Below are 24,401 nucleotides of genomic sequence, written 5' to 3' on the forward strand. Positions count from 1 at the left end.
TGAATGAGTTGCAATTTGTGGAGAGCAACACTAACAGTCAAGTCACTGTAACAAAACTTTGAATTTTTGAAAAACTAAGTATTTTCTACCTCAGTAATAGATTACCTTAGCTGTATTTGGAAAAACTTTAAAAAAATTGTGGTCCTAAATGCTCGTCAACTTCGTACTTTATTTGGCCTTTTATAACATTTTTGATTCGATTGTCCCTGATGAGTCTTTTGTAGACGAAATGCCTCTGGCGTAAATATTAAGTTTTAGACCTGGTATCTATGATGAGTTTATTTGAAAAGTGAAACAAAATATTCACTATAAAAAAATTTATGATCAAGTAGATCCAGGATTTACCTCTTCCAAATCTATGACATGAAATCAAACAGACCTCGAACAATCATTATTAAATAACTCTTCATGCTTATCAGTCTATTTTTATTGCTATTTATGTTTCAATCGGGTCTGATGGTTATCGTCAGAATTTGGAAGTAATCTTGATGGTTATTAAGATGGCATCTAGTTTACAACGCGTATTCTCTCCTGATACATTTGATCAAGTCCATACATTGTTAATTGTTACTTTTGAACTTTGTAATTTGGCTTTGAGTTTCAGTATTTTATTTGTATATGCTCTATGAGTTTGATTGTGAAATCTTATTTGTTCCTTATATCGTTACCACAATACCCTTCCTTTTTCAAGCATGTGACCTACCGAAAAGACTATTTACATTATTTGTAATAAGATAAGCAACACGACTGATGTCACATGTGGAGCAGAATCTACTTACCCTTCCTGAGCACCTAATATCACCCCCAGTTTTTGGTGAGGTTCGTGTTGCTTAGTCTTTAGTTTTCTGTGTTGTGTCTTCTGTACTATTGGTTGTCTGTTTGACTTTTATTTTTAGCCATGGTTTTGTCAGTTTATTTTCAATTTATGAGTTTGCTTGTCCGTCTGGTTCTTTCATCCCTTTTTTCGTATGGTATGAATTATACATGAGAATTTAAGTCAAACTAGACAAAGCGATGCCCACGCACTCCACTCTAAAAAAAACTGTGTTAAAACGAAGTAGGACTTTCTTTGAGGTATTATTGTGTCTGAGAGACACAATTGCCCGCCTTCAAATACATAGCGCAGATGCAAAATGTAAATATTGTAAATTACCTTTAATATTTATCCGCTTATACCCTCAAAAACTATTTCGTAAAAAACAAATATAAATAAATATAGAAAAACCTGACCACCTAGCATTTGAATGGTAGACGAAATATCTAGAAACTTTCAACTATCTTCCTAAAAGCAAATATTAGTGAAAATTAAAAACCTGACCATATGCACACCTTTAAAATATGTAAACACAGACAGCAAAGCGAAAACATCCTAGGATTCAAGATGAGAAGAAAATTAAGTAGAACAACTATATACCTATAACGGGACGGACAAGTACAGAAGGAAGGACAAATGGACAGACGAACAGGGGTAAAACAATATGCCCAATTTTCGTTTGCGGGGGCATCACAAATCAGATATTATGAATATGACATCTTATGTCCCTTTATGCTGTGAAATGATTACTATAGCCACAATATCAGTTTGAAATGTTTAGTAACAGTTTTTTTATAATATCAACTTTATCATATTGTGTCTTAAATAAAAACAATTATAACAAATTACAACCTAACATATTGACAAGATGAAATGATTTTGTACATTTCCGCCAAACGACCTTTGTCTTTCCTAAAACAACAACATATTTACAATGATCCAGTTTCTATTATAAAGGTAATGTACTTTTGATACAAACCTAACTATATACGAATTACATACAAATGTTAGTTGCAACAGAGTACCACAAAATGTAGGCATATTATCCACTTACTATTGGTTAAACGCGAATAAAGAAGACTTTTTTATTCAATAGGGTTAGCAAAGTTAAAAGTAAAGCAATCTACTGAAGTTCAAATCTAATAAAACAAATTAGAAGGGACGAAGTGGGTCAAGAATCGGATATGAATATCAATTAATTAGGCTATTTACAAAAAAATAAAAACAATATCTTAGTAAACAGGAATACAAAGGTCATAAATGATTTTCCTTTTTGTTTTCCGTAATTTGTTTATTGGCATGTATATAAATCTCTGTAATGCGATGATTGACTTAATTGTTTTGACATCTGTAAAACAGTAACGGGTGAGTTGAATTATTATTTCTTTATAAAAAGTAAAATCACAAAAATACTGAACTCAGAGGAAAATCAATTCGGAAAGTCCAAAATCACATGGCAAATAACAAAACGCATCAAAAACGAAGGGACAAGAACTGTCATATTCCTGACTTGGTACATGCATTTTCAAATTTAGAAAATACATGGATGTTCAAATAAAAAAAATATGGAAGATTTTCGATTACAATAACGAATTCAGATAAAAAGGGGTTTAATTAAAACGATTGTCAAATTTCATTCATCGATTAGGAAGATATAGTATTAAAAAACTCGGTTGGAATCGCATGAACTCAAAAGAGTAAGAAGCAAGATACGTCGATAGTTTATCATCTCCTGCTAGACATAAATCATCTGCCATGCAAGTTTAATCTCAGTCAAAATTATTTTTATATTTTTACTCACAGAAAACAACCAATGATGCATACTTGATTTCGCATGTTAAATTTCTAATTCAATTTGTTTTTTTAGTTTGACAAGAAAATTTCCAATATGAAAGCAGCAGTTGGTTTACTTATCTGTTTTTGTGTAGCATATTTCACAGGTAAGTTTATACATAAGACACATGCGTTTAACAAACGCAAGGTTCGTTTAAAGACTATTATAAAAAAAATCATAAATACACATAATTTTTAAAGGAAATGGCAACATTACTTATTACATGACATATAATTCTAAAAAAAATACTTGCTTGTTAAATTGATAATGTACGGTTTTATATACGGCAAATGATGACCTCTGAGTGTAGAACAGAACATCTAGTATACTAAATAACAATTCAAAAACAATTTTCATCATTGGTTTACCCGCATTCTTTAACAATATTCTGAAGAAAAATGAAAAAAAAATGTTATATCATCTGATAGGTTGGATTCAGCAATATGCTATAGCTGTAAATAGGGAATTGTACATTTATCTTTGTGAACAACCACAACAACTCTGAATTTTTAAAAATGATTTCTTTGACCAATATTGAAATATACTGATTAAGGCAAAATATCTGAATGATAAAAAAAAATCTACCCTCTATTAGATCAAATATACAATCAAATTAATATGGATGGAAAAGTCTTAAGATGTTTAGAATGTACGTCTCAAGCAACGACAAATATGCACTTTTTTAAAATTGTATTTTCTAGAAAAATGTATGTCAAATAAGTTTGACTGAAAATAAAACGTAATTGCTGTACACAGTTCAAATTTGAACGATATTTATTGCTGTGAACATTTCCGTTTTAAAGATGCAAAGAAATTAAAGGGACCACCGTATTCGGTTTTATTTTGGTTATTTAAAGTCTCTTTATGTAATGGAAAAGTTGCAAAATGACAAATTAATTGTAGCTTCGTAAAGGTGTAACGCTGCAAAATCGTAGCTTTTTATATGTTTCCATACATCACTCGAACTTCAAAAATTCTTATACAAATTATTTTGGTGAAATTTTAGGAAACCATGATTTCAAATGATAAAATTTATAGTTTTAATTAGAAGTAGCAAACGAAAATGATCTTATTCAAATATATTTTAGGAATGACTGTAATAATTTTTTCTGTCTATGAAGATATATCATAAAACATTTGGTGCACACTGAATAACGCGCGTAGCGGGCTATTTAATAGTATGCACCACATTTTTTATGTTGTTTCGAATAGACAGAAAACACATTACAGTCATTTCTTATAACTTAATTCTAAATTCTATTTTAAACTGTAGAAAACCATGAAAAAACGCATGACTAAATTATGTATATTGGGCTGATAACAAAATAACGTCAGCCAATCAGAAGACGCGTTACATCTAAAATTAAATTATATTAATATATATTGCAGTATGTGAAGCTAATTATGGCTGTCCAATTAAAATTGCTTGTAAAATCCACTGTCTTACTAAACGCTGTTTTGGAAAATGTACTGGAGGCTGGCTTAAAACGAAATGCAAATGCTATTGGTGTAGGAAGTCTAATCAAGACCAGGTCATAGGGGACTTCCCATCTAACGAAGAGACTGAGGAATTTGCTTCAGACGAATTCAATGAGGACAAATTATATTAACTATATAGTGTGAGTAAATTTATCATTAACTTAATATATTAGATTTTCAAGATTTTTAGGAAATCAAACGTTCAAAACTATATTGATTGATTGTTGCTATGTATCGTTCCATTCAATACTGCATAACTTTAATTATGGCATAAAAGTACAAAAAAGCAACTGTGAATATAAGTGCTCCACAAATTGACATTCTCAAAAGAGGACTGTTTTAACGAAAAACAAAATGGAGGGACATAAAAAAAATAATTTAAAACAAAACTGAAATACACACATGACATAGTTTATAAAAGGTAAATATATATAATGGAATGCATAGTACAAATCAGTTATATATACGTAAAATAAGATTGTAAGTCAACTGTATGAAAATCATCTCTTGAATAACCGAGGTAAATGCCGGTAAACTTCTCGAAATTTCAGCTTTGTAAAGTACATTTTATTTTTTGTAATATTTCTTGTTTTACATTTTCAGATGTTTGTCGATACCGTCTAACAATATATAGACACAATATGAACAGTTGCAGAGTATATATATTTATATGAATATTATAAATAAAATTTCAATAATTTTTTTTTTATTTATTAATCATTATTTTATATGAAGTTCTCTGTATTTCTCAAAGATTAGTATAGTCTGAAGGAACATGTGGTAAAAAGATTGATTTTTTTTAAGAACCTGAGCAATCATTTTTGAGGGTCAGTAATTATTGTTAATTTGTCTTAATTATTTTGATCATTTTAATCAATGATGTTAACGAATTTGGTTTCAAACATACAGTTAATATGTTGTCGGCATTTGTCATTTTGAATTAGTTTCGCTTTTATATCTTTCAAACATGTCCATCAAACTTAAGTTCCGCTTGGACTATCCCACAAGTGGTTGATTACTGGTTATCATTCGAATTGCATATAATTTTGTCGGACTTTCCCGAGAATTTGAGTCATTCGAGTTCATACCCCTCCTTTTCCTCCTATATAAATGTGTTATAATAAGATGATTGAGTAATTATCAAAAACATTATGAATAATCAAGGACTATATATGCTCGTAGGGGTATACAGAGTCAGGTATCTAAAAAGAAGTTTGTAACAGACATATTATGTAGGTCCCCAGTACAAAGGTAACAGCCAGACTTAATTATATTGGCAGGGGCATGTGTTCAATCATATTGCTTAACATTTTAATAACTTTCAAACGGTTCATATTAGAGGTCATAGATACCAAAGGTAACTTCAAACTCATAAGCCGAAATCACACGGACAATACTGTGACAAAAAAACCCCGAAATATTATCACACAAACAAACGGTGGTAGATCAGATACAACAAACTAGCGTAATATCGGAATACTTCTAATCCTACCAAAAGCCATCATCAAATGTGTAAACAACCTTGAATACTTTCAAACTTCTTGAGTTGATTGAAAGTGATATTCTAAAAGGTTAGAGGGGCCTGTTGACAAAACGCATGTTCCATAATCATAATGAATACAAACCAACACTTGAATCAAAGCAAGAACAACACATTCCTATTTTAAACATTACTAGGATTGATACCAAGCTTATGTGAAAGGATTAGCAGATGCTAAATTGGTCGTGCTGCTCATTTCAGTAGAGACTCGGTGATAATTTTAATTCGGTGACGTCATAAACGCAACAAAAAAAACCAGGTTTAGGTTTCGGCTATTGGAACATATCCATCGTCAATTCAGATAGGTTGTTTTTTGTTGCTGTGATTTATACTAGTTTATCGTTCATTGTTTTTTACACACATAAGGTCGTCAGTCTTCGTGTTTGAATTTGTCATTTCGGGGTCTTTTATAGCTGACTATGCGGTATGGGCTTTGCTCATTGTGAAAGACCAATCGGCGCCTTATAGTTTCTAGTTTCTGTGTCATGTGGTCTGTACTTAAGAGTTGTCTCATTGGCAATCATACCACACCTTCTTTTTTTATTTATATGTATATTGATGATGTTCAGTCACTCAATAACCCATTTTTAATAAGTATTCTTTTGTATCCTAGCCAACTTGTAATACGAATACTTTCGAATGATGACTGGTTCCTATCTTGATCATTTCCTCGATGTTGACACCGATGGGCAACTTCTAACTAGAATCTATAACAGACGTTATGATATCAACTTTCTAAATATTCTCTTAAAATTTCACAACAGTAACATATCCTCTGCTCCATCGCATCACATTTGACTATCTCCGATTATACTTTACGCTCGTGCATGTTCACACCTAATACAAAAACTGCTTTATAAGTCACGTGGAAGAACAACTAAAATCGATATTACATAATAATTACGATCACCGTTACAAATTGTTGGGCTGAGCGAGTTATTATTGTTTCTAATCACTAGCTTAACTGATAAGTGGGCTTAACTCCCTTGATACAATAATAGTCGTCTGGTCTGTAATTATACATATTGTATCTTTTTCTGAGTGTGAATACGTATGGCTAGTGATGCATAAATAGGAAAAAAACACTTACCCGGTCGACGTACTCAGGTTGTTTTTAAGTTCATGCAATTCCCTCATGTTTGTTTTCTTGATTTTTCTGCTCTTGATCGAGTAAAGAGATTTGAAAAAAGGTCGACTGTCACCTATCTATTGACCTTCTTCTTTAAGATTTCACTTACAAGGAAGATGTTTGTGGTGTTTGTTTGTATTATCACATTTCCCCCAAAAATACAAATATTTGGTTTCAAAGCTTTGCTGTTTCTCTGGAAGATGGAGTGCTTGGACTTAACCACAGACCTTCGATAGGAAAACTGTCAATTCTATTAAATTATGGTTAGAGTCGATTGCACAACCTCAGTGTTGACTGAATAGTTATTACAGTAGTAGAACTACTTAAACCACTTAGCAACCAGGGGCCCTTAAATAATCTATAATGTTGCAATGAGTGTAACTTGAAAGATCCTCGACCAACTTTCTCTTTCTTTGAGACGAAGAATGCAAGTACAGCGCTTTTCCTTTAGTTTTGTTTATCAATTGTGTGTAGGAATTTTTGTTTCATGAATTCAATTTAACATCTTATCGTTCTTTTCAATTAAACATAAAAATCTCCCTGTAGTGTTAGGTTCCACCTTCAACATAATAAATATGTATCTTCTGAGTAGAGATACCGAAACACAAAAAAACACTTTAACGATCATACTGTTTATAATAGAAAACGTAGAAATCATTTAAAGATCAATGTCTTGTCGTTGTAGATACTTTAGTTAATAGATAAACTTTATAATTTTTAAGATATGTAAACAATAATATAGATAAATAAGTGAGTGTTCCATAATGTCTGTATCTGGTAATCGTAATGTATGCGGTAAGCATTTACATCTCATTGGTTAGTCTTTCTTGTCTTTCATTCCTCGTCAAACTGAATAATATACATAATATGATTAAAAATTTCGAAATTTTCCAAATATCAGAAAATGCATACGTATAATATTAGAAAGATAAAGATATATAAAGGGCATAAACATTATGATTCAGTTTCATTTACATTTAATTACTATTTATTTACATTATAAATTACCGATTAACGTAATTAAAGTGAAAATTGACAAACAATAACACATATATGACTAAATAAAACAATATTCTGATAAACAATTAGAATTCTACTTTTTTGGTATAGTGATATAGATTCAATGAATGGTTAGTTATTGTTATGTGTTTACTATCCAAGAAAAGATTATGAGGCTTTTCTACCTCAGGAATAGATTACCTTAGCTGTATTTGGCATTTTTTTTTAGGAATTTGTGCTCCTCAATGTTCTTCAGCTTCGTACCTTTTTTGGCCTTTTATAATATTTATCATTCGAGCTAATAATAACATCTTCATGCCTTATATATCATGTACTGTAGTACGCCGCTAGATTAAAACTGACGTGGAAAGGTAACACATGCCCACCGAGAGCTCTTTTTTGAGAGCCCAGGTAGTCGTGTGGTCTAGCGGGACGGCTGCAGTGAAGGCGATTTGGTGTCACGATATCATAGTAGCATAGGTCGAATCCCGGCGAGGGAAGAACCAAAACTATGCGAAAGCAAATTTACAGATCTAACATTGTTGGGTTGATGTTTAGACGAGTTGTATATACATTATGTACACAGCCATGTATCACCATCATTGATGGCGATCCGATGGATACATCTGTTGTAGGGTTGTCACTGACTCAGACGTACTTATGAATATAATTATTTTCTGTGACTGTATCTTACATTAATTTGTAGGATCCTTTACTATAGATAATTTAGCTGATCTGTAACAATAACATCTTCATGCCTTATATATCATGTACTGTAGTACGCCGCTAGATTAAAACTGACGTGGAAAGGTAACACATGCCCACCAAAAGCTCTTTTTTTGAGAGCCCAGGTGGTCGTGTGGTCTAGCGGGACGGCTGCAGTGCAGGCGATTTGGTGTCACGGTATCACAGTAGCATGGGTTCGAATACCGGCGAGGGAAGAACCAAAAATTTGCGTAAGCAAATTTACAGATCTAACATTGTTGGGTTGATGTTTAGACGAGTTGTATATATGTTCCGGACCATATGAGTATTTGGACCATACGCGTATGGTCATGACCATATGCGTATACTCATATGGTCCGACCATACGCGTATGGTCCGACCGTACGCGTATGGTCGGACCATATGAGTATAATACTCGTTTGGTTATTAACGGGCCGGACCATATGAGTATTTGGACCATATAGGTATATATATTTTTTTCAAATTACATTATAAACGTTTCAATAATACAAAAACTTTATCTAAAAAAACAGTGATGGTTTAAAACATGACAATTTTTGTAATTTTATAATAAAAAAAAATACGTAAAATTTAATATTGATGCCATAGTTAGTTTTCATCGCTAGTTACATTCCTGCATTTAGGTTTGGATGACATTCACTTCCACACGGTATCATAGCTTTTTTGCATTTGCAAGAAATTTGTGCACGATCTTTTTCATTTACACATTTTGTTTGCGAGTGAAAAACAAGCCTTTTTTGCAGCTGCGTTCAGTGGTACCGAGGTCTTTGGCAATTCTGATGTCTACGGTGTTTTTAAGAAGCTCTAGATCTCAAATATCGTAAAATGACTGCAATACACCATCTTCACAACACAACTTAAATAAATTAATAGTATGATACTTTCCAGTGACTTCTTATGCAACAGTTCATTAAGAAATTTTTGGAATTTAATTTTTAAGTCGACATATTGCCATTACTCGTAATAACAAATCGGTAATGACCATCGGTATAAAATGTGTTTACTTTAAATTTGACAATTAAGTAAAATTAAGTAACTATGTGAAACTTTTTATTATTATTTAGCTTTATCTTTTTATTATAATATAATGATAAAATTACCTTTATGATAGCGTATTTTGAATGAACGGTCATACCATATGAAGAGTTTAGAAGTATGAAAAGTAAACTGTAACAGAGTGTTAATTACCCCGACCATACGCGTATGGTCCGACCATACGCGTATGGTCGGACCATATGAGTATATACCCATATGGTCATGACCATACGCGTATGGTCCAAATACTCATATGGTCCGGAACATATATATAACGAGTCTAAATTGAAAACTACGTTCAAACCTATGACTGCGTTGGATAAAAACCGCAATTTTTATACGTGTGCATGTCAAACAAATTTCGTTGTAGAAGGGTCTAAAAACAGCACAAACAACATTTCCCAAAAGACCAAAAGAGTGAAAAAGTATATTTAAACAAAACGCATTTGACTAACAGGTCGAACAACTAATGTTCTTTAACCCTGCTGACTGCCATAGACGATTGCCAAATAAAATTGATCACAAGATGTAACAAAATGGATCCTAATATAAATTTAATACGTCACAGAAAAAAATAATTGTTAACTTGTGGACAGGATGTTGTGCCACAAACATTCGGTGTCAATATTTCTTTAGTACACCATATCCGGATTTCGACAATAAATGTCTCTTCAGTGATGTTAGGGATCGAAACGGTATTTGGAAGGCCATATAAAAAGTACCCTCATTTTATATATATATATACAAGTGTCTCGTTGCTTTTTGTTTGACTGTTACATTTTATAGTTTCGTTTCCCTGTTTGAAGGTACAATAAACCTTTTATTGATTTTTTTAAAAAGAAAACAATGTCTGTAAATGAAACGGACTATGTAATAACATCTGTCACATTTCTGACTTAGAACAGTATACTTTTAAGAAAAATGTTTGGTTGAGTATTGTTTTATGGCGAGCAAAACCTCCCGTTAGATGGCAATATTAAAAAAATATGGTAATGTTATTTAAAAGTTCCAGTTTCGTATTTATTTTTCAAGTCTCGTCCAGAATTTTAATTTTACAAATCAAAAGTACCAATAAAAATAGATATATCGAGTTTTACATTTTCAAGAGGTCTGACAGAATGATGTAAAAAAAGCCCAACAAAGTTATAAAACAAGTTGACTTACCCCCTAGACCAACTGCAAAAACAACAACGAAAATAGCAATGGCGATCATTTTGTGTTTCGGCAACAGCTGAAATGTTCAAACACGTGTTTTTGTCTGAAAGAAAGTACTAGAATACACTAAAACGAAACACTAGTTCCTTTGGACGGGAATAATAAGAGACTATTTTAACCACAAAATAATAATGGTAATTACTATCCTTTTTTACATTTAGATATTTCACTTTTTGCATGTGAAACATGATGGACTATTTCGGTTTACTCTTTTGTCGTTTGTTTTGATAAACTTCAGTGTAACTGATATTTCTTTGTTTTCATCTTATAGTTCATGTGTTTCCCCTGGATTTGTTTTCTCTCAATCGATTAACTCATGTTGCCTTTATTTATGTATAATAGTTATCAAAGGTACTAGGATTATAAATTAATAAGCCAGACGCGTTTCGTCTACATAAAAAGTTTTATACATCCAAATTAGTGCAAAGATGAAGAGCATTGAGGACTAAAAAGTTCCAAATCAAAGAGCCAAATACGGTGATCTATGCCGTGGATAAGAAATTTATGAAACGACCACATAATTGATATCTATGTCAACACCGAAGTGCTGATTACTGGACTGTTAATACCTTCGGAACGAAACGTCCACCAGCAGTTGCATCGACCCCGTTGTGTAAATACTTATCAAAGGTACCACGATTATAATTAAATACCCATACGCGCGTTTCGTCTACATAAGACTCATCAGTGACGCTCAGATCAAACGTGTTAAAAAGTCAAACAAGTACAACGTTGAAGAGCATGGATGACTAAAAATTTCAAGAAGTTGTGCCAAATACGGCTAAAGTAGTCAATGCCTGGGATTTACAGCATGATTTGTTTTTAAAGGCATTTGATATATGAATTAAGCTTATAATAAAAACAATTTTACCTTGTAAGTACTGCTTGTAAAGTGTCTACAACATGTACGATAAAACGGAAAGATGGAAACAATGTTGACCTAAAAATAATCATCAGAAGTTTTTACGCACATGTTGGGTCGCATTTGCTTGTACTAGGGTTGTAAAGAGGTTACGATTGGGTGGAAGGTGTTTTCAGGAAAATAAAATTATTATCTTCCAAGGAAATCATTTTTTTAAAATGCAACGATGAAATTTACAATAAACCAATTTGTTCTTAATTTCAGCGATACCTAGCATCATCAAGTCCTAAGGTGTTGATTTCAATGCATTTATATGAACCTGAAATTTAACCTATTAATAAGAGAAATATGGGGTATGTTTTCAACTGCTTATTTTGCATGTAAATTGTAAGTAGAAAAAAAACCAGATACACAATTTTTGAAATATACTCTTGAGAATCGATTAGAAGAAGTGTTTGGCAATTCAAAAGAAAGTTGAACTAGGGAACTGTCCAATGTATTATTCAATATCGATGGCTTTTGCTGAAATATTCTAATTTTTACGAATATACAAAGATTGTATTTGAACTTAGACTAAAAATAGACTTGCCAAACTTTAAAATGATATAGTTAAACATAAAACAAGCTAATGCATTTTTACAGTTCCTGAAAAGATTTGTTTTGTAAGAACGCACAAATAAGAAAAAAGGAAAAATCTTTAAAATCACAGTTGTCTAGTTACTGAAACAAAATGGATTGATAGATTATCAAACATTATGAAAGATCAGAAGAAGTGTACGCCTCAAATAGAGACGTATATATGTAACTCCTTCAAACTAAAACAATTATCGAATGAATGTAGAACAGATATGTTAAAGGCTTTAAGGCTTAACATGTCAAGAAAAATAAAGAGTCATTATTATATATAGTCTAATTAATCAAAGAATCCAGTTTCAGGCAAAAACATAACAAACAAATAACTAATGTTGAAATAACGGCCACAGTTCACTTAGAATGACGAGGTCTGACATGATTACATAATGTCAACATGATTGTTTTAACTGACAAATCTGTGTACCATTTGTAGCAATGGATGCTCAAGTTTCCCCAGGTAAAATCCTAAAAAGAACGAGGGTTATGATCCCCAAATACGTCGGGTCTTATTCCCATCACCATCTGGTTACAGGGGAGTAAAGATTAACAGTTTCTTTATCATAAAACACAATATTTACACTGAATACATAGGCCGTACTATGTACCATAAAACAGTTAAGCTCGAACTGGTACTAATTCAGAACCGGCCACTCAGGGTAGAAATGAGATTGTCCCAAAAGAACTTCCTGCGGTACCGCAGGGAAGTAAAAACCTAATATGATCCGACGTACAATAACGGGAAACGATCATAACCCCTTAATCTTGCCACTTGAGTGTGTTGAACCTTTTACATACCTACAAGATTGGCTAGTGCAATGTAATGCTGACGAGTCATGTAACGTATATGCTTTAATATTGATTCACTTAAAGGGTCTTTGCATCGGAACTAATCAAATTTATTTAAAAAAAACCAGCTGTTGGCATGACACGGGTTATGTTCCTTTCATATAATTTATGATAGTATGATACTATACCCCTAAAGGGAGGAATTGTGCCTGAGTATTCAAATGATGAAGACATATTTTTTTAATCAGTTCAATTAAGGTCTTGAGCTGGCATGTCAGTTAACTGCTTGTAGTCTGTTGTTATTTATGTATTATTGTCAATTTATTCATTTCCTTTTGTTACATCTTTTGACATCGGACTAGGACTTCTCGTTTACGAAAAATGATATTAAAGAAAAGTGTCTATGCATTCCATATAATGAATAACGGGGGAGGGTTGAGATCTCATAAACATGTTTACCCCCACCGCAATTTTGCGCCTGTCCCAAGTCAGGAGCCTCTGACCTTTTCTAGTCTTGTATGATTTTTAATTTTAGTTTCTTGTGTAGAATTCGAAGTTTAGTATGACGTCCATTATCACTGTTCTAGTATATATATTTTTAGGGGCCAGCTGAAGGACACCTACGGGTGCGGGAATTCTCGCTACATTGAAGACCCATTGGTGGCCTTCGGCTGTTGTCTGCTCTATGGTCGGGTTGTCGTCGCTTTGGTACATTCCTCGTTCCTTTTCTTAATTTTATCTCTTCCTATAGTAAAGACACGCATTAATTTCTCTTGTTTATGACTTTGCTTGATTGAATAGTTTGTCGTTCCTGTTTGTGCTACCCATTTATATTTTGTTTTACATTCAAAATCTAAGTTACTGCTTTTTAGTTTGAGAAAAAATAAATCATTATAATAGCAGTATATAGTACCATCTGATAACTGATAGGCTTATTTTAATTATTACTAAAAAAAAAAGGTACAGAAAGAGCTCTAACGAATGAGAAGAAATTCAAATATATAACTTGTGTTACTTAATACTATATGTAACATGCCAAAAATTATATTAGAAATTTTTGAGTTACCTCTCTTTGTATATATAGAGTTCAGCTCTTGAAGTTTTGTAACATGTCAAATACATTGTATTACATTTTGTATAGAGTTAAGCAAATGTAGTGAAATTTGGAAATTAAATAAAATTGGAAAAAAGAGAAAAGATAAATTTTATATTAGCTTTTATATATTTTATCAAATCATATTTATGATACAGTTTGATTATTTTGTCCAAATATTATTTAAAGGTATTTCAAAATATTATTTACTTCATTCTAGTAATTAGTGTACAGGTAAAAACTGTTCACTACATTGTATGTTTGTACCATTGATAAATAACTGATCGACAAGTGTAGTTGTGTCTCAGTTTTGTGAACAAGAATATTTGAAGATTAAGGTTGGTGTATTTTGTAAATATTTATAATGATAAAGAATATGACTGTTTGATATAAAAGAGTTTTATAAAATACAAAAAGAACGAAAATATGATATGTAAATGTATATAACTTTCTATATTTTTATCTGAAGTTTTGCAAATGCAAATATGATTTTGAAATTTTGTTTAATCATTTGAATTTGAAATATAGTTTTATTGAACTAATTGATAGGCATTGTTGAGAACTATTTATACTATGAAAGATGTGTTTTACATTTTAAATATAAAAGGTTCTGATAAAGTAAATATTGTTCACAGGTAGATCTATGTGATTTTCATACTAGAGGATGATATTATTGCAGTAAAATTGTCTGCCATTTCCTTATTTAGGGTATGTATATTGAATTGTTATTATGTGCCCTTGATTGATATTATGATAATGTTTAGTTAATTTTTGATATTTCTAATTGAAACATTATTGATTATTCATAAACAATGTTGTTTACTTTGAAGACTTTTTCTTGTGTTCATATTTTGATTTGAGAAATGTTATGAATTGTAATATTCAGAAAGGGAGATAATCAAGTTCTTAAAAGGTTTTATAAAACTTTGATTAAATTAATGTTTCTATTGTATTGAATTGATATTTGAAAAAGCAATCTTTATTTCAAGTTAAATTTAATTGTATTTATATCTGCATTTCATTAGATTTATGGTGTTTTGTGTTTTTCTATTTTTCTACAAATATTGAACTATTCAGCGTTGCCAATAATTAATGTTATTTTCAATATATGTATAATGTGAATTCGAATATATGAATCCAGTATAATAAATTCATGAACCTTACATTTGTGCTTTCGTAAGCCAGTTTTATCGTTTTCGGAGGTTTCATATAAAATGATTATAATAGCTAGAATTTAATTTTCAATTTTTGTTTGAAAAGAGTGGAATTTGGTCCGTTTTAATAACAGTCTTGTTGATTTTTAAATAATATTTTTCATATGAATTGATACCAATCAAAACACTTCAACGTATTATGCAGGTGATATCTACCGTTTCAATCCTTTCCGCCATACTACATTTGTATTTTATCAAAACAAAAAAGTATATCTACACATGAATCATAATCACGATGATGTTCCTTTGATTACAACTTTGTTTCTCTCTTTAATTTAAAGTAATTTATTAACAAATTCATTCTTTCCGGATATTTCGGTAGTAACTTTCTTGTTTATGAAGTATATTATTGAACTGAACTAGTTGTAAGATTTGGTATACGTCATGTAATTGACCTTACTAGTATGTATGTGCCTGTAACAAGTCCGAAATAACTAATTCAGTGGTTGTCGTTTGTTGCTATATGTTATATTTGGTTTTCGTGCACCTCAACTGTTAACTCAAAATATGTTTCAATTGTAACCGATTGTGGTAGGTTCACGTCTTTATTTCTTCAAATTCGATTTACGTTTCGTTTACTTAATCCTAATTCTATGATTATCTATAGTTAACATAACAACTTCCGGTTTCATTTATAAGTAATCAACTACGTAGGAGCCGAAAACAATTAATTTATGACCTAATTTATACACTTTGCAACAAACTCTGGGCATACAAATGTCGTTCTACCTAATCTTAAATCTTTAATTGTTTATATACTTCCATTTTTGACAAATTATCTTCCTGAGCCGAATTGTTGTTTTCCTTTTGTTTTTTATCTGTACATGTTTTATCTGTTTTCAAACGTAAGCAAATTGTTTCCTTTCCTTTTAAAAAATAACAGTATGAATAGAGATAAAGGTCTTATTTTAGTTCGTTTAAAACTGATATCTTATTTTTAAAACCAGTTCATTTTTTTCTTGCTATGCTTATATATGAATAATACACATCCTTTTAGATTCATGTCGTAAAATATTTATTTTCTTCTTATTATTTCGTATGTCTTGTTAATAAAAAAAATTGAAAACAAGACGTTTAATAATTTCTTGCGTCCGAGGCGCTTTTCTGGATTTACCTTAATCAGGAACGCTCAAAGCCAAACATTTGAAATCCGAAAATGTATAAGTACCGAAACCGTTGAAGAGCTATATGTCAAAAATACCTAAAATAAAAAGCAGAATTCATCTAAAACCAACATGCCTAAGGTGATTGAAACCTTAGTTACTTAATAATTGATAAATTTATAAACGGACAATTTTAGTAAAGTTTGTTAAATCACGTTAAACGTCACGAGCGCTTTTGACAAAAAAATGTCAGAAACACTTTAATGTTCTTTTTCATTTCATATCAATAAAACTTTTATGTAATTACGTTTTGTTAATTAAGGAATGACTGTAATATTTTTTTCTGTCTATGAAGAAATAACATAAAAAATTTGGTGCACACTGAATAACGCGCGTAGCGGGTTATTTTGACAGTGTGCACCACATTTTTTATGTTATTTCGAATAGACAGGAAGAAAATATTGCAGTCATTTCTTACAATTTAATTCTATATTCATTTTAAACCGTAGAAAACCATGAACAAACGTTGAAGACGTCACGGCTACATGACTAAATTATGTCTATTTGCTCATAACAAAATAACCTCAGCCAATCAGAAGACGCGTTACATCCAAAATTAAATTATTTGTAATTGAGCTCAAATATGCTTTACACATTCATAAAGATCTATCAACAACAAAAATACTTCAAAAGTTATTTATTTTTTTATCATTCGTGTGCTATTTATTGCAGATCATCTCTCTTGTTCTTTTAACATTATGTTATGAATCGTTATCTAAAACCATATGACAACAAGCCTCAATTCCATCATATGACATCACTTATAGTATTAATGTGAAGGAGGGGTCCTTTTTTTTTTTTATCAAATATTTGTTTTCTTTAAAAAAAAAATTTAGAAAGAAAGAAGAAAAAAGGTACTAAAAATTCCCGATTGCGAAAACCGTATTTAACCTATAGATGTTACTTCATAAACATATGTATAGATAACGTACCCTTAACTTCAACTACAAAATGTTCTTATTCAACCTTAATAAAAAAAAAATGCTTAACTTATTTTACAGAGGATGCATATGTTTTAGAAATTTTGAAGAGGGACGAAAGATACCAGAGACAAAGAGACAGTCAAACTCAGAGATCGAAAATAAACTGACAACGATATGGCTAAAAATTAAAAAGAGAAACAGACAAATAATATTCAACAAGACACAACAAAGAAAACTAAAGAAAAAGCAACACGAACCCTACCAAAAGCTGGGGGTTATTTCAGGCATATTCATGGTGGACAGGAAAGTGGATTGTGGTAACGACAAAATAAATATTTTCGATATCATCTAAGAAACGATTATTCAAAAACGGTCAACCAACTCGTTATGGCATCCGTAAAATTTACGAAGGGATGATTTCAACTTCACCGTTTGGAACTCTTGGTTTAATAGCTGGCTTGGGAGCAGCAACTCTCTACCAAGTAAATCATGAAAAGAAATATAAGCCCGGCAATATAAAAAATGAGCCTATCAATTGGGGGATATTTGCTCATTATGCAGGCGCTGCTGGAATGTTGCTACATAGAATTGAAAATTTCCTAATTGGAAAGATGAAATCATCGCTTTTGTCGTAAACTTTGTTTTCAACCAACCATCATTGTCAATTTCTAGAATAGATATAGGAAGATGTGGTGTGAGTGCCAATGAGACAACTCTCCATCCAAATAACAATTTAAAAAGTAAACCATTATAGGTTAAAGTACGGCCTTCAACACGGAGCCTTGGCTCACACCGAACAACAAGCTATAAAGGGCCCCAAAATAACTAGTGTAAAACCATTCAAACGTAAGTCAAGATATGAGGCAGTCGTAACTGTATCTGTTGTATCCTTTATTTCTAGTTCAATGTGATAGATGCGTTCAACATAGTCACCAAATTTGAAATTATTTAGTCAGTAATTTAAATGTTTGGTCTGTCTTCTTTGATATCCATTTGACGTGACCCGGTACTTAAACATTCCGTCAATGACTGCTGTACCCATATTTTGACAATTTTACCTATCATGGCTGTTTTGTATACGCATCGTTGTAAATATAATGGAATTAGATCCGACTGTTATACACGTGAATGGTTAGTGCTATAAAACCAGGTTTAATCCCATTTTCTACATTTGAAAATGCCTGTACCTAATCAGGAATATGCCAGTTTATGTCCATTCGTTTGATGTGTTTTATCATTTGATTTTGCCATTTGATTAGGGAGTTTCCGTTTTGAATATTCCTCGAAATTAAGTGTTTTAGTGATTTTACTTTTTTCTATATAGCGGAGAAGTAAATTTAAAAGATATTGGTTATTCCTTATTTTTCTTCCTAAGAGGTTCCTTTATGAAGTCAGCCTCAATATAATAATGCACAAGTTGGCAAGAAGAGGCGACAATTGGTTCCCATTGGAATGTCGACAGGCTGCTGAAAAATTACCATACAAACGTAACCAATACCTGCATGTGGTCAATCAAGAAAGTAAGCTTCTTAATTGTGTCAGTTTTAAAGAGTTTTTTGTTTGAATCTAAGTGATTCTTTACAAAGTAGGATTTATCCCTTCCTAAGAAAAGATACTTGTATCTACGTTCGCCATTCTTTTTTATGAAACAAAGCAATACCAACTCTTTCAATTTGTTTTATAGTTTGGAATATTTCTTTAAACAACTCAAATAATGAACCAAAACCAGCGAAAAAATGCTATATTATCAGACCTTATAGTTTTTTTTTATTTTTTTATCATACTTACCCTTCAACGTAACATCGCCGTCTTCCGATATCTAATTTAATTTTTGCAATTTTATTACTTAGAATTGGGAATGGAAATGGGGGATGTGTCAAAGAGACAACAACCCGACCATATAACAGACAACAGAAATAGGTCGCCAATCGGTCTTCAATGCAGCGTAAAACTCCCGCACACAAAAACGTCATCTAGCAGGCTCATAAACAAATGTATATACTAGTTCAGTGACAATGTACGTCATACTAAACTCTTAACTCTAAATTGTACACTTGAGAAACTAAAATTACCTGTTTAATATCATAGATTATCCTATTGAAGTTAACATTTTGTTCTGATAATGCATGAAATATTTGCCACTGAACGTTAAACAACCATCAATCAATCAATATAGTTAACAGCTTTAAGGATGTACACCTCTGAGGAGTCAAAAATTTCTAGAATTAAACTTTTTTTCTAACCCTGTTTTTTGGGTTCATATGACTGTAAAAAAATGATTGGTGAAGAAAAAATCATATGGTAGTGCACTTCTTTCTTTGCTACGGCCCTTTGAAAGTACCCAATTTTGATGATTTTCTCATTTTTCATCAGTTTTTACCTATTTTTGGGCTATAATCATGAAAAAAAATCACATTTCCACAATTAAACTTTTTGTCATACTTTCAATAAAGATAAAGGGGACCAATCTGAATAAATTTGAATTACAAAAACTATAGGTAGGTGTTAATATAAGAAAGTTTTATCATATTTTGATGCTTTTTTGTGCCAAATTTACCATGTTGTCAATTTAGTAAATTTGTGATTTTTCTCCGTTTTAAGTACAAATTGCATATTTTTTCAACTTCTTTGTTATAAATGTTTGAAAACATACATATCTAAGAAATTTGAAAAGAAAAAAGGGATGTGGGATGTACATGTTTCTGGTAAAATAATTTTTTGTATCCCTCACCCATTTTCTCGAAATTGTACCACATGTTTTAGACATAATTCCAGAACGAGATTTCAACGAGACTGAACGAGACTGAAATGTCAGAAGAATACATCCTTAAGTAAATTATTTAAAACTGAGAGGGTGATAGAGCTGATATTGTAATTTCTTTAAAATTTTCAACGGAGGTGAAGACTATTAAATTGTTTGAATGATTAATTAAGCAATTTACCATACAATGTTGAAGGCCGTACATTGACCTATAATGGTTTACTTTTTTTTTTGAATTGTTATTTGGATGAAGAGTTGTCTCATTGGTACTCACACCACATCTTCCAAAATTCATCTAAAAAACAATGATTCTAATTCGTATAAATTAACCACGTTTCCTAATCCTTGTATTACGTGTGCTATCTCTTTATTAGACATTTCTAATTGTTGCACTGATATAGATCTTGGTTTCAACAAAGGAAATATTAAAGTGATGGTGTTTGCAGCTAACATGGTCCATTCGCGTTGTGGTTGTTTGATTTTGAAGTTAACTGTGACCACACATCTCCAAATTTACGACGAACAACTAATTCACGATACGTACTCATTACTAGTTATTTATTAAGTAAGGGATTTCGTTATCAAAAATGATAGCTAAAATATTCCATAGATACAAAGATTTGGTTTGCAAGTTGACTGTACCTGTAGAAAAACTATTCCAAACGGAATATACCACGTCATAAATTTACGGCGATGTCGTTTATTGAGGCCGGAACTTTAGGTACTATCCGTGTAAACTTGCCAAACATAAAAAATAATCAAATTCTAAACGGTACCTAATCTAACAAGATAAAAAATCTTTTATTTGTAGAAATATAAATTTTGTTATCGGCAAATTAAAACCTTACTTAATATAATTGTTGTAATAGTACGTTGTTTAACGGTACTGCAACCTGCTGATATCTTTATTTTGGCATTGTACGAGGGTGTGTTTTATTCTGACTCTTCATGACGTTTATGTTATTAATAAAAAGCGTGAATGTCTCTAATACTGTTCGATCTTCTTGTATAAGGTTATTAAATATCCGCAAGATTCATATAGTACATGTACAACTGTCAAAAAGTAATGTATAGCAAAATATTCAGAACACAGATGTCTATATATAATAATATGATATTGTTAAAACTTTGTAACACTCTGATCCGACTTGATTAAGGAAAGCAATAGTGCTTTGGAAATCCGCATTTGAATAACCGAGGGACCAACGGGATGGGTTAAAAAAAAACACTCACAAAAATGTTTCCGAAGTTATATTTGCATTTGAAATATGATTTAAACAAACCTGTCTGAATTGGTAATCATTATGTATTTCATTATAATTATTTTTGCAAGATGAATGTGTTTTCCTTTACTTAAAAAATATATAAGGGATGAAGATGATCAACAATAAGTACATGTCAAAATATAAGGCTAACAAATACACACATATATTTCGTGATAATGGTTAGTACTATTAGAGCATACAAATGCATTTGATGACAATTTGGCTGAAAATGAAATACTCTGCACAAAAGGATACACAGACAAAAAGTTCATTTTCAAAAATAACATTCATCCGTGACACAATATATGTGCCCGGACTTATTAGGTCTTTCCTCTTTTCTGTGGAAAGACCTATTGCATTTGTTCTGATTTTCTTTCTTTTGTTTTCTTGCGCCATATTTTGTTCTTGCAATACTTACTTTGTATTTGTTTATAACCTCAACTTGGTTAATTAAAAAGACATATGACCTTTTACAAAAGGTAAGGTGACATATGACCTTGAAAAATTACAATCAGAAGTGAACTTGAGAAAACGAAGTAGCTTATTTGCACGCACTATATTTTTTTCATATAAAAGAACTCGGAATCAATACTTTTTTGTAAAAAGTTTTATAAACTTATCACTGAAGATTATAAATGACTTTCGATAAACCGGATGTGGCCAATTATCCCCTGTTCAACATGCAGAAACTATATATTTTTTAAACAGTGTGAAAGAAGCTATCATATGAATCCAAAAGTGATATTTACTTCAACGGAAGTAGCACATTACATATCTTATTTCACTCAACAGTATATAGAAACATTAATTTATCCTATCAGTATAAAGAAACTAATTATTTGATGCCAAGTTTAACATTGAGTACACCGGAACTAGTTTCTTTTCAATAACTTTGAATATTGATGTGGAAAGGCCTTCACTTGTTCTCTGAACAATTGGTTTTTAATTTGTACTTATTTCTGTTTCATATATAGTTTCCTACATGCACATCTGAATTTGTCATCAAAAATGAAATATGAAACTGGATTGAATGCATTATTTATAAACAATGAACGCATCAAAACAGCATTGCTAGTATGATTTTTAAGTGGTGAATCAGACATCACAATTGCTATACCGATCGTAAACAAGATGAAACTACAAAACGACAATCCAGTAGCTATAATAAGACTGACTGTAACTTTGTAGCGGCCAATGTTACAGCACCCACTATTGAATGGTTGTTCTTCTTCCGCATTATGTTTCATTTCGCTACAGTCTGCTTTTCTTCTTTTTTCTTTTTCATATTGTTTATGTATTAATTGCAATATCTTCCAATAACGGTAAGCACAGTATATGAAGCATAAAAGTCCAAACATACCTATCATTCCCGAATACAATCCAGCGGAAAGTATGCTTCTGTACTGCTTAAGTGTTGTACACTGCGTGCCATTTAACAGTGTGCTTTTTATTTCAACCTGTTCAATCCCAATAATAACGAATATTGGAATTGATATCAATAAGGAACTTATGATGACTAAAGTACAAATTAACCGATGTTTAAAAGAAGTAGATTTCAATCTCATCCAACTGATTAGCTTACGACATGAACATGGCCCGGAGTAAGTGCCTAATAATGTACTATAGATCTTTCGGTATCTTTCGTGTGCAATAACCGTTAAAATCAACCACGAAGACGTGATTGTTGTGTGACCTATATATCGAGCAAGCTTACAAAGAGCATTTGATGTCATAGAATGATTTAAGCGAATAGTGACCGTCTCGAATGGCATAACTACAAGACATGTTATTAAGTCGACAACAGAGAGCCAGGTAACTAATGTTCGAACATGGAACCTTTCGTGCATATCTTTCACTCGCACGTACACCAATATTGTATGGACATTACCAACTGATCCAATTAAAGACAAACATATCATAAATGAAAATTCAAACCAACGTCTTATAAATTCGTTATATTCAAAATCTCCAAGCGATGTTGACGTCACAGGCATTGATGTTGAAGTATTTAGATGTGATGCAGCTAATATACTTGAGTAATTGACCTCTTTGAATTTGAATACGACAAAGGCTGTAGTTTCCTCCATATCAATACTCAGATTTAATTCTGAAATGTAAAATTTGTCCGCATAAGAAAAAGGGAGAAAGTGTGACACTGTATTAATTAAATAGGTTCCGTATGTTTAACTTGTTACGTTAATTAACACCTGTGACACAATCTTATAATTTGCGGAAGTAAGTTGTGTGTTAACTGCGAAAAAGCATAAATATTCAAATACAAATTAGTCAATATTTTCATAACTTTCATAAACGTCACGCTCTAAAATTAAATGTTAGTGTTTTTTTTTCTTATTTTGATAAAAGAAAAAGTTTTTTTTTCATAAATTATAAGGAAAGCCATATATTAGAATAAAAGAAAAATTTGAATCCGAAATTACAAACCTTGCGTCTGACTTGATAGACCACACTGAACATTGAAAGCTTAATCAAAACAATCTGTTTCCTTGTAACTCTACGTGGTTACGTGCTGCTCTATCCTTTACCCGCATCATTTGTGCATTTAATTCCGTGTTTGTTTCCAGGAAAGATAAAAAGTTTTCGAGTGAAACAATTTGAAGTATACTAAAACTAAATTATGAAGGCGTCATTTAACAGTAAACATTTGTCAATGTCAGATATTTTTTTATCTTGATTTTATTTAATTGATCAGTGCATATTTGAGATACAGTTAGGTACAGTTAAGTCAGCCTCATACCTTGACTTACATCTAGAAATAGACAATGAGGGTCGGTTGAAAACTTAACTTTACGACAAAAGAATTCAGCTTTCCAGTTGGGAACTTTCCATTTCTAAGTAGCAACATTCCAGCAGCACCTGTATACGGGAACATCTCCCCCAATTGCTACGAT

General features: G+C 31.5%; 1 protein-coding gene and 1 long non-coding RNA gene across 2 annotated transcripts; one reads left to right on the top strand and one right to left on the bottom strand.

Annotated features, from left to right (window-relative positions):
• The first annotated feature begins 2,119 nt into the window (after positions 1–2,119).
• LOC134686141 (uncharacterized) lies at positions 2,120–4,827 on the top strand. Its single transcript, XR_010101551.1, has 4 exons — positions 2,120–2,179; positions 2,682–2,754; positions 4,038–4,267; positions 4,731–4,827. It is a non-coding gene; the product is annotated as an uncharacterized LOC134686141 (long non-coding RNA).
• A 16,718-nt stretch (positions 4,828–21,545) lies between these two features.
• LOC134686142 (uncharacterized) lies at positions 21,546–24,069 on the bottom strand. Its single transcript, XM_063545814.1, has 2 exons — positions 23,935–24,069; positions 21,546–23,599 (listed from the first exon to the last, which is right to left on the bottom strand). Exon 2 carries the CDS (start codon positions 23,577–23,579, stop codon positions 22,446–22,448), a length of 1,134 nt encoding a protein of 377 aa, XP_063401884.1. The 5' UTR covers positions 23,580–23,599; positions 23,935–24,069; the 3' UTR covers positions 21,546–22,445.
• Positions 24,070–24,401: the final 332 nt, after the last annotated feature.

The sequence above is a fragment of the Mytilus trossulus genome, chromosome 10 (genome assembly GCF_036588685.1).
Source record: "Mytilus trossulus isolate FHL-02 chromosome 10, PNRI_Mtr1.1.1.hap1, whole genome shotgun sequence".
Taxonomy (NCBI): domain Eukaryota; kingdom Metazoa; phylum Mollusca; class Bivalvia; order Mytilida; family Mytilidae; genus Mytilus; species Mytilus trossulus.